This window comes from Ostrea edulis, chromosome 2, assembly GCF_947568905.1.
Source record: "Ostrea edulis chromosome 2, xbOstEdul1.1, whole genome shotgun sequence".
Lineage (NCBI taxonomy): Eukaryota > Metazoa > Mollusca > Bivalvia > Ostreida > Ostreidae > Ostrea > Ostrea edulis.
In genome coordinates, this window is record NC_079165.1 from 57,983,121 (window position 1) to 57,994,772 (window position 11,652).

Here is an 11,652-nt window from a genome sequence, read left to right on the forward strand (position 1 = left end):
TTAAAAACCACTAGCCAGAGCTAGTAGGAAGGCCATGTACTTAACACTACTACACTTACAAGAAGACAATGAGTTGCAATGCTTGCCTGAGTCACCTAAGCTTAAAACTGCATTGATCTGCATACATTACACATGCTTGAAAAGAAAGACAAAGTCGAACTTGGCTCTTAAAGAAGGTAAGATATATATGGCCCTCCTATTGAGAAGTCAGCATAGATAAAACTAAAGATTATTATGTGGTAAACCAGATCCTGTTTATAATCTCAAAATGAGTATCATCTTTAACCTAAGACATCAGTTCATAGAAAGGTCATAAAGTTAATGAAAATTCTGATTTTCCCTACTTTTGCCCCTAAATTGACAAATTTGAAGCATATGTTGGTCCAAAAAGTATAAAGCACACCTTTGTCTACCTTTAAAATTACATATTTTGTACACCAATATCAACTGCACCTCTGAATATACAAATGGTACATAGACAAAGTTTACCTGAGCAAATTGTATGTATATTAATATATTTTTTTTAAATATGCAATTTTCTTTTATGAAATCTTGAATTTTCTCATATCTGTGACAATCCTGTGGCTTTAGTCACTTAATTCGTGATCATCAGGTTATGTATTATCTTGGGGAAAAAATTGACTAGGTTTCATGGTTTTGAATTTTGAAAGTTAAATTTGGGCTACATTGGGGCCATGTTCTACCTTGCTCTTTTAGCAAAATACTTCATCCTGTTATCCTATTGGGTAAGTATTTATAAATACTTTACATCATTTTATGTATACGTGGCTGCTGAAGACAACCATCACTGCCTCAGCTGCTCTTTTGGTTAGGACTTGTGACCTTCCATAACGGTCTTTGTATAGTAATTTTTATCGTTGTACTCCTCTTTATTTTGCTGTATTTTGTACTCTTTATACCTCATTCCTCCAGTGGTTCTACTGGTGTACGATATGAACCCACGTTTTCCTCTTATATTTAGGTATGAACTACATTTTTCACCTTTCTACATAAAACAATTGTGATCAGATAAACAAGAAATATTATCATAATATGCCCTCTTTCCAACTAGAAACCCCTGTGAGTTTTTCTTCTTCTTTTTTTTTTTTTTTTTTTTTACCTTTTTTAATATTGTCAACCTCATTGACATTGAACAAAAACATAACTAACCTATTAACATATATATGAAAAACACCACTGTGACAGATGTCTCTAGATTGAGTGATCATAGGGATTTATAAATTTGCATATCGCTTCTGAACATTCACAGTCAGTATCTTTTGGAAATGATCTGGTGTATAATTTTGAATGCCATTTCTGGTTCTAAACAATGTGCAGAGATATTTCTTTAGTAATTCTTTAGTACATGTATTTCTTTTGCCCTTTGGTAACACCTGACCATCTTCAAACATGTCAACAACTACACTGAATTTGTCATTTCATATTGACAGAAAATAGGGATTTTCATTGTAGTCCATCATCCATAAGGAATTACATGTAATTAATCTTTTAGAGCATTGGTACTGTCTTTCTGAGCAAAAAGCATATACCAATGCAAGAAAATGTCAATTACATGTATATATAAAAAAATCTTTCAGATTCCAAACATTGGGACCTTAAATACAGACTGTCTCTCCTGAGCAGTTCCAGATTTCCTCGACTGAAGCAACACTGGAGGGTCCGAGCCGGGATGGTGGAGTGGATTCGAGACATGTATGATGAGTATCGTATCCGGAAGTGGACGGAAATCCAAGTCCTCATCAATTACATCTTTGTAACGTACAACTCCCATGATGCAATGACGGTGCTGGTTCTTGCTGAGGTGACTGTCCAGAGCATTGGGGTTTTCATCGAGAATGAGGAGGAAGAGACCCGTGCGAACACCTCAGACAGCGACGGCAGCCACAGCAGGGAGATGATGCTAGTTGAGGAAGATTACAATCTTCCCTCGGTGGAGATGGAGGATCTTCACATCAGTGAGCAGGAAGAAGAGATGGGGGGCACTAACCGGGATCAGGTCACAGCATAGTGTGACAAAATACCAGAATGGCTCTGTCGCTGGCTGTGATTTGTTGAATATGATGCCAACAGCCCATGAAAAGGCCAATTCTGCGACCAAGGAAACCAAAGCTCCTCACTGCTAAATCTAGATGTGCCAAACACTTTGAACAGATCTGTCACATGTTATGGAAGTAACCCAGCAAAATGTCATTGTTGTTTTACTATCATCATTGGGGGTATTAACAGATTGTCTGTAAATTCATAAAATTTTGTCCATACACAATGCATTGCTAAATATATTGTCGATAAACAGAGAATTAAAAAAATGTATATGCATATATAAGCACACATACAGCTAATGAATAAATTTCACCTCATTCCTTTGAAGCAAGCAGACTACAAGGAACTCCATTACAGATATTTAAATTTGATATATCTGTAGGAGCTGGTGAAACTTTTGTTTTCAATACACCTAAACTTATGTATGTAAAAAAAAATGTGCAGGATTTAAAACACATGCATAAACTCTTTCATGTCAGTTCCTATCTTTTGTGCTTCAGTTCCTCTCTTTTATGCATCACTTTCTCCCTTTTATTAATGCATCACTTCCTCCCTTTTATGCATCACTTCCTCCCTTTTATGCATCACTTCCTCTCTTTTGTGCATCAGTGTCCCTCTCCTCTCTTTCATGTCAGTCCCTTGCTTTCGTGCATCAACACCTCTCTTTTGTGCATCAGTTCCTGTTTCATTCAGTGCTATATACTGAAGTTGGATCTAGTGTTTGCTTTGTTACACTAGTAATTATTTCAAAGAGATTCTTTTTAATTCATTGATTTCATCATACATATGCTTTTAAAAGAGCATCTCACCAGGTTAAAATTGACAGGCACATGATACTTTCAAACATTGTTTGAAAAATTACCACATGATATACATTGTATAGAATATATTTACACATGCTTTATGCTGGCACAAAAATGATACAGGTTATACTATGCTTGTATTCAATAAATCACAAACCACTGATTTACTACAAACTTACTTGTTGTCCAGGGGAGGCCACCAATTGGAAATAGACAGGGTTAGAGTCATTCTTGGGGATGATTGTGGCATTTAGCTTCACTTGACCACTCTGGGTGTACCTTCCACCATTCACTGTAAGAATATAAAGTACTTTATCAAAACAATAGCATTTCTCTATTAGTATATAAAATTTTGCAATAATCTTATATAAACTTTGTGTGTACAAATTTAAATACAGCCTAAACTGTCCCTATACTGACCTTGAGGTCGTAAGGACACAGTGACATTTCTTGGCAACTGTCCTTGGGAGTTGTAGATGGTCTCTATGTGGAGTAAGTTGCTACTACTCACATATAAATCTCCTGTTAAGCAAACACAACTACTATCACTCAATTCTTTAAATTACAAACATTGGAACAAAATGCAAACACATCAAGAAAGCTGAAACACAAATCTTTAGATTAAAATTCTTTCAAGCATTGCCTGGCACCAAATATTAGCACCAAGTATTGCAATATTCATGCAAACACAATACTAAAACTATTTTCAAATTGATCTATTTCATCAAAGACTTTTCAGACACTATAGGTAACAGAATATTTTTTCTCCAGTAATGATATTAACATTGATAAAATTGATTTGTCTTTACCACTTTTATCCATCTCTGTATAGGATGCAATGAGTGCTGTTTTGTCTAGCAGTAACATCGAATCCCTGGGGTCCGTTAGATGAAGAACGCTCACCTGCACCACTATGTTTGTCTTGGCTGGGGACTTCACAGTCCAGGAACATGTCTCATTCAGATCTGTGACTAGTGTCTCATCGGTGAGGCTCAAAGTTTTATTGCAACCTTTATGTAATTCAATTAAGAAGTGCAAATAAAATCTTGTCATGGATTTTTTTTATTTTTAAAAATAAAAACGATGAAAATGATTTGTTGACACACAATGAACAAACCTGGATCTGCATGTGCACTCAGAAGAACTGAAAAAGTAATGTTTAAAAGTTGATAGGTGTTGGAAGGAGTAACATTATGAAAGTTGGATTAACTATACTGCGCAATAAAAGCACAATGCCTTACCTAGCAGGAAAACACCTGGGAAGATGTAAATCTCTTTCATCTTTTCTTCTGAATTCACAAAATAAAAAAAAGGTGTTACATAGACACACACACACACGATGCTTTCACTGTTCAAACCAATACAGCGGCACTTGTACTAAAAAGATATCACATGTATCCTGTTATTAAAAACAAGAGGCCCATGGGCCACATCGCTCACCTGAGTCACCTTGGCCCATATCTGAAGACTTACCATATATATTTGCATGTAAAATTCTAGTCCCTATTATGGCCCCAACTACCCCTGGAGGCCACGATTTTTGCAAACTTGGATCTACACTACGTCAGAAAGCTTTCATGTAAATGTCAACTTCTTTGGCCCAATGGTTCTTGAGAAGAAGATTTTTAAAGATTTTCCCTATATTTGTATGTAAAACTTTGACACCCCCCCCCACTTGTGGCCCCATCCTACCCCTGAGGGCCATGATTTGAACAAACTTGAATCAGCACTATGTCAGAAAGTTTTCTTGTAAATATCAGCTTTTCTGACTCAGTGGTTATTGAGAAGAAGATTTTAACTATATATTTGTATGTAAAACTTTTTAAAGATTTTTCCTATATATTTGTATGTAAAACTTTGATCCCCTATTGTGGCCCCATCCAACCCCCGGGGCCCATGATTTCAACAAACTTGAATCTGCATTATGTCAGGAAGCTTTCATGTAAATCTCAGCTTTTCTGGCTTAGTGGTTCTTGAGAAGAAGATTTTTAAAGTTTTTCCCTATATATTTGTATGTAAAACTTTGATCCCCCCCCCCTTGTGGCCCCACCCTACCCCCAGGGGCCATGATTTGAACAAACTTGAATCTGCACTATGTCAGAAAGTTTTCATGTAAAAATCAGCTTTTCTGGCTCAGTGGTTCTTGAGAAGAAGATTTTTAAATGACCCCACCCTATTTTTGCATTTTTGTGATTATCTCCCCTTTGAAAAGGACAAGCCCCTTCATTTGAACAAACTTGAAAGCCCTTCACCCAAGGATGCTTTTGGCCAAGTTTGGTTGAAATTGGCCCAGTGGTTCTGGGGAAGAAGTCGAAAATGTGAAAAGTTTACAGACAGACAGACGACGGACAAAATGTGATCAGAAAAGCTCACTTGAACCTTCGGTTCAGGTGAGCTAAAAACCCATCCTGTTTGAAAATTTGGAATTTTAGGAGAGCTTTTGAGACATATAAAAGAATAGACGTGCTCAGGTACAGATCTAAAGTTTATTAGATTCACAAGGTTGTGGGCCATGTTTAACAATTATGTGAATTCTATATCACAACATCATCTGATGCATTAATCTAGGTCAAATTATAAACTATGTTAACAAACAAATAATAAACTCTTAACATTTCAGCTCTTACAACAAATCCCTAATCATGCATTCTAGATGCAGGTACTGTATCCAGAGATCATACAGGTGAGATTTAAAGGCATAATCACCAGAAAAACTACCCCAAATCACGGTAATATTGACATTTTTTATACTAAAAATCATTCCCAAATTGATATTGTCTATAACCCTAGCTCAGTTTATGTATCAATGCTTCTAAAAGAAGAAAAGTTTCACAAGAATTAAAGGGTAAATTCTGGATCCAAATAAAACTTTCTTTCTACCACATGCATCAAACTGTACACATTAACATTTGAAATTTTCTTTCAGCTTCAGTGAACATGGTGATTGCAATGTCTAATAAACTAGAAATATGCATAAAATAATCTTGCAGTAAAATTTACATTAAGTAAACAGGATGCAATAACTTGCGAGTCTGATCACGTCTGGGGTTTGAATACATTGTATATCATTATAACTAAAATATCTCATACAGGTATTGAGTGATTTCATGAATTTATAGCGACATTGTGTTTAATATTAAATAGGACACACATGCATATATCTTTTTATTCCTAGTGTTGTGCTGGTTAGAACATCAAACAAGAGGCCCATTCAGGCCCAACAGTCACCTTACTTAAATACAAATATAAGATTCATCAGTTTTGTGCTTGAAGTATAAACTATCCACGTATTCATACTTCACCACAAGTTATGTCCCTTTTCTGTCATTTTACAGTAAAAAAATCTTGTTTCCCTAAATTTTCTCACCTGTACCTTTGACATTTGCTATTGTTTTTATCAATTGCAACTAATTACAATGATATTCTCCAGGGTGAAGAAACCCATAAACTAGTATGAAAACTAAAATAATTAGCTATAACCCACAGTTGTAACTAATCTTACATTTGGTAGAGTAAAGAAGGAAAACTTGGCTATTCACCAATTGACCTTTGGCTGATCCCATAAAAGGGGATAATTCAAATTACTCTTTGATAGGAGTATTGGGACTTTATTTGATTTCAGGATTATGGCATGAAGAAAATTTAATCTAAACTAGAGATTGTTTAAATCTATGAAAAACAAATGTCTCCCTAACTCCCCAAATTGAAAGTGCTCAAAATGAAACCTCCTCCCTTTAATGTACTGCATGGTGTGGAGGAAAAAGCATGAGCAGGAACATAAACTAAACAATATGAACTCCGATAAACCACAGAGGAGAAGTGTTCACAAACTATTTTACACCCTCCACCCCTCAGTTCCACTATAACTTTAAGGACAACAATTGAATCCTCCTGTCCCTGTAAAATGCACATCTGCAAATGGCATTGAAGTATCATACAAAATTTCAAGTTTATCGGATAATTTAAGCCATATAGGAGAAGTGTTCACAAACTATTTTAACATCCTCCACTCCTCTTAGATCCACTATAACTTTTAGGTAAATAATTGGATCCTCCTGTCCAGACAACATGCACATCCACAAATGGCAATGAAGCATTGTACAAAGTTTCAAGTCTATCCAATAAGCCATATAGGAGGAGAAGCATTCACAAGATTTTGTGACAGACAGACAAAAAGTACAAAAACAATGTCTCCCCCTGAAAGAGGGGAGACATAACTACACGAGAACATACCAATATTATTCAAACTAACTGTATCCTTCAAAGTCTTAATAAGTAAGAACTAGTTCTAATTAAAACACTGAACCTATTGTGGCCATGCATCATCAGAGGACATGGTTTGAATAAACTACATGAAGAATCTTTACATAAGAGATTGATAAATACATGTAGTGAAGTATCCCTGTTCCCGAGGACATTTTAAAAAAATTAGATTTTATTTTCTATTGTGCCCGCAAATCACTCAAGGAGTTGTGGATTATGAGCAAACTTAAATCCACACTAAAAAAGCTATACTCTCATTTCAATTTGATATATTTACACTTGTGGTTTGTAACAATTCTTATAAAAAAAATTTATCATCAAGCATTGAACCCCGGTACTGTGCTCCCATCATTGTCCTGAAAATCATGATTTAAACAAACCTGCATCTACATTACATAAGAATGGATGCATAAATGATGCATTGTACCATTGTTTTTCATGCCCCCTATGTATTATATATTACAATGCTGGTAAAGGACTACCGGCTCTTTCAAAATAGCCATTTTGTTTCAATTTAGTATCAATAACACTAAAGAAGATGTTATTTAAGTGTTTTAATTTAAAACATAAACAATTAGTCTATATATGAAGTTTAGCCCTGCCATAGAGTCAAAACCCCTACCCCGGAGACGATGAAATTTACAATTTTGGTAGAAGCCTTCCTGCTCTACATCCATTGCATTTAGTTTTTCTAACATATGTGTGGTTGTAGAGAAGAGCATTTTTGAAAATTGGTCAATCTTTGGTAGTTTTTGCCCTGCCTCTAGGGCCCCTGGGGTGCTGGAGTTCTGAAATTTACAATTTATGTTTCCCTTGTCCCAGCAGCTGACTTTTGATTGTCAGCGATAATCAGCCCATCACTAGTGCGTACAAAATTCTAACTATAATAAAAAGTTGTAAATTGTAATCAAATCATTGCAAGAGGAAAATCACAATATTGGCACAGATGCTATATATTGACAATAAGACCTATCAATTTGCTTTCATAAGAAATAAAAACTTTCATACTGAAATATTCAGAAAGCTTACAGAATTTAATTACAATATGCATGACAGCAATCATCAACAGTCTCAGTGAACATAACAATTCAGGGCATGTGACGTTTCTCAATATCATATTCATCCTATTGAGCACCCCGGACACTTAGAAAATTGGAGGGGGTGGGTGGGTGGTGGTTATTTAGTACTCTATGCTGATATATATTCCCATTAAAGTCAACACATCACACCGTTAGCATCATTGACTAATACCACGTACGATTTACTAAACTTTCGGTTTCACTTTCGCAGTGCAACTATGGCCGAGTATGAATTTAGTTCTTGCATTAGGGGATTTCATGTTTACAGAGATATCTGGGATCCATCCCAGGGAGAAACTCTCGAAACAAAAGACAGATCAACAATCCTATGGATAAATATGCGGTTGCTGTTGTAGAGGAAGATGCAGTAGTTGGACACGTGCCTTGAAAAATAAGTAAAGTTGTAGCATTCTTTATTAAAACATGGGGGGGGGGGGGGGACTTTGAAATGCATTGTAAATGGAAACTATCGCTACTCCGAAGATACCAGTATTGGTGGACTAGAGATACCATGCATTATGAAATTCAGTGCAGAACAAAGCTTGCTAAAAATATTAAAAACTCTATTATCAGAAAGGTGAGTAGTACTGTATTTCAAAGGGGGGCCCTTAATTTTTGAGAGTTGAAAAAAGCCCCAGGGGTGCTTATAGGGGTAGGGGTGCTCAATAGGATGAATCTGATAATATATAATTTTTTTGTGACATTTCATTTACAATTCACTTGTATTCCATCTCCTTTCTACAAAAAATCTTGAGGTACAAGTTGATATACGAAGTATTGTAATGTTACTACAATATAAAAGTTAAACCTACTTCAGAAACCATATAAGAACTCTTCACATCGAAGAGATGAAAAAATTGTTATAGAGAAAATGTCAGAAACGTCGTACATGTCCTTAATTAAGAGATTGCATTTTTCTTCAAAACAGTGATGTTTTCAATGTTGAGAAAGTTCCTTTCTTGCATGTTAAACATCTTTACTGAGCAAAGAAATTGAAACCGACACCATACTGAACAGCTACCTACGTATTAAAACCTACTTAAGGTAGCTACTTCTACCAACTTTTACCAGTACCTGTTTTTTAAAATATAAATAAACAATAATTAAGGCATATCTTTTAAACAGGTCAGTCGTTTTATGTATCATGTTGTGCATGTACACAGCAAAATTCGGAGTGTAAATTTGAATACTTTACGAGGGTGGAGTATGTAGAGGAAATGCATAAAAAATTGCCCCAAAAACCTTTAACACTGTTTAATGTATAAATGCATGAAGGTAAACTTTAACATTAATACAGATTTGTAAGACATTCCAAACTTCTTATCACGTAGCTTTGATCCCATTAAAGCTCCTAGAAAATGGAACTGGGTGTAGTTATTAAAGGGACTGATTCACGATTTTACCCAAAATTTTGTTTTTCACTTTTAATGATCAAAATCTACTGTCTAATGTGTTTGAAAGATTTCACATGAAAATTAAGGTTATACATCATCACAGAAGCTCATTTTAGAGAGTTTATTAATTGTTTTGTAAACAAAGATTGCGATATGTTATTGTTTACGGAATTTTCAAAAGAAATGGATATTGATCTAAGTATTATTATATCTTTCATTTTTCAAGCATTTTTGGGGTGAAATGTGTCATCTAAAAGTTAAAATTTGTGACTATGCAAAATTAAGATGCATTGTATTACAAAATCAATATTTCACTTGTTTGTTTGTTTACATAAAAAGACTCGGGTCTTTGTTTACATAACACATATTTAAGGCTAAAATATTGCTTTCATTCATGCATTCAGAAGGTCAAAATGTTGGCTGTCAACATTAAATGAGTTATATTTCTAATGTTTAACATCAAAAATGAAAAATATTTTTATCAAAAATCATGAACCAGTCCCTTTAATGCAAATTTGAAAGGTTAGAAAGTCATAATTTTTTGTCCAATATTTTTGTGGTATGCAGCAGTATTTCCAAATGCAGGAACGGTGCAATATGGTGTGTACCAAATTTCTTGATTCACTTACACCGACGATGAACGTCAGTGTAAGTGAATCAAGAAATTTGGTACACACCATATTGTACCTTTCCTGCATTTGGCCACAAAATGCAAGTAAAGGAAAAAGTAGGTAAAAATAGCTAAATGGAGTAAGTTTTAATACATAGGTAGCTATAAGTAGCTACGTAAGTAGAAATAGTCTTTGGACTGGACCTGCTGAAATTTCATGCTCGTCTAAAAATCATAATTTGCCAAGACCAATCATTTGCAGCATGCCATTTACTTTTAATCTAATGAACAATTAAGCATGCACTACAGAACATTGAAATGATAAAAATAAAAAAAAATTATAGCTGACTGTACAGAGTCAAGTTTGCCAAACATAATGTTAGTTTTTTATTACATCACATATGAAATAATGACATTAATAATCTAAAAAAAATTTCAGATAACAATAAAATTGTGTCCTCTGATCTATAAAACAACTTTTGAAAAAAGCGCAATATATTGTAGATATGTAGAATACACAACAAAAATATCTCCAACAAATAACATTCTATTCCTAAGTCCGAAATTCAAATGTGAGACTCACATGAGGATTTTGGACTTTGACATTCTAATGGTTGAATTTTAGGAATAAAATTTCTTAAGTTCAAAATCCCAACGTAAGAATCACATGAGAATTACGGACTTAGTTAAACTCAAGTAGCAACTCTACATAATTGCACACATGTATTTTCAAACGTGAGTTTCACATTTGAAATTCTCTCATCAAGTTAGAAGAGAAGAGATCAAACATACTCTCATGATAGTTGCCTCATTTGCATACTGTTCAAACCTCACTCACCGCTGAATCACATTTGATTCAAATGTGACGAGGTTAATAAATTCTGTACGGGATGCATGTGTATCATATACACTCTATGTTTTGGAAAGTTGGAAAAGAGATGTTTTTTAATTACTGGGGGTAATTACCACAAAAACATCGTTATCATACTTTGCATATATAGAACTACATCAGTCATGAGACATGACACTGCCTATTTACAACAAACATTGCCAAAACATTTTTCTCACTTGTACTGTGGCTGTAGTTTCCCTTTTTCTACATTCTAGGTCATACACCCACGGGTCATGTGATTACGTTGACACCTATCTTTAAAACGCTTGTAAGATGTCGCTTACTAATACGCGAAAAATAGGCAGAAGCAAAGAGAATAATCTGAAAATGGGTCTAGATCAACTTTGTAATACTCTGTCTCGTAATAGCGGGAATTCACTGTTTTGGGAAGAGTTTTCCAGTGGATACAAATACATTTCAAAAGGCGTTGCTAAATTACATGGTGTTTTCCGTCAATGAGACACGTGAAAATAACAAGCTGTCATCTATGGAGCGCCAAATTAACATAAACTCAAATAATTGAAGATATCTTCAATTATTTGAAGATATC

The 11,652-nt window shown here is 34.7% G+C and overlaps 1 protein-coding gene across 2 annotated transcripts in view; it reads right to left on the reverse strand.

Annotated features, from left to right (window-relative positions):
• Positions 1 to 11,391, reverse strand: part of LOC125680349 (cubilin-like) — a 31,960-nt gene extending 20,569 nt beyond the window's left edge. The window contains exons 1-6 of one of the 2 annotated variants that reach the window (XM_048919845.2): positions 11,279 to 11,391; positions 4,106 to 4,153; positions 3,982 to 4,008; positions 3,674 to 3,874; positions 3,285 to 3,386; positions 3,044 to 3,156 (exon numbers count right to left, since the gene is read on the reverse strand). In XM_048919845.2, coding sequence (XP_048775802.2) covers positions 3,044 to 3,156; positions 3,285 to 3,386; positions 3,674 to 3,874; positions 3,982 to 4,008; positions 4,106 to 4,145 — 483 coding nt within the window. In that variant the 5' untranslated portion in view covers positions 4,146 to 4,153; positions 11,279 to 11,391. The remainder of the gene's footprint in view (positions 1 to 3,043; positions 3,157 to 3,284; positions 3,387 to 3,673; positions 3,875 to 3,981; positions 4,009 to 4,105; positions 4,154 to 11,278) is intronic. The other variant, XM_048919844.2, reaches the window with a different exon arrangement.
• Positions 11,392 to 11,652: the final 261 nt, after the last annotated feature.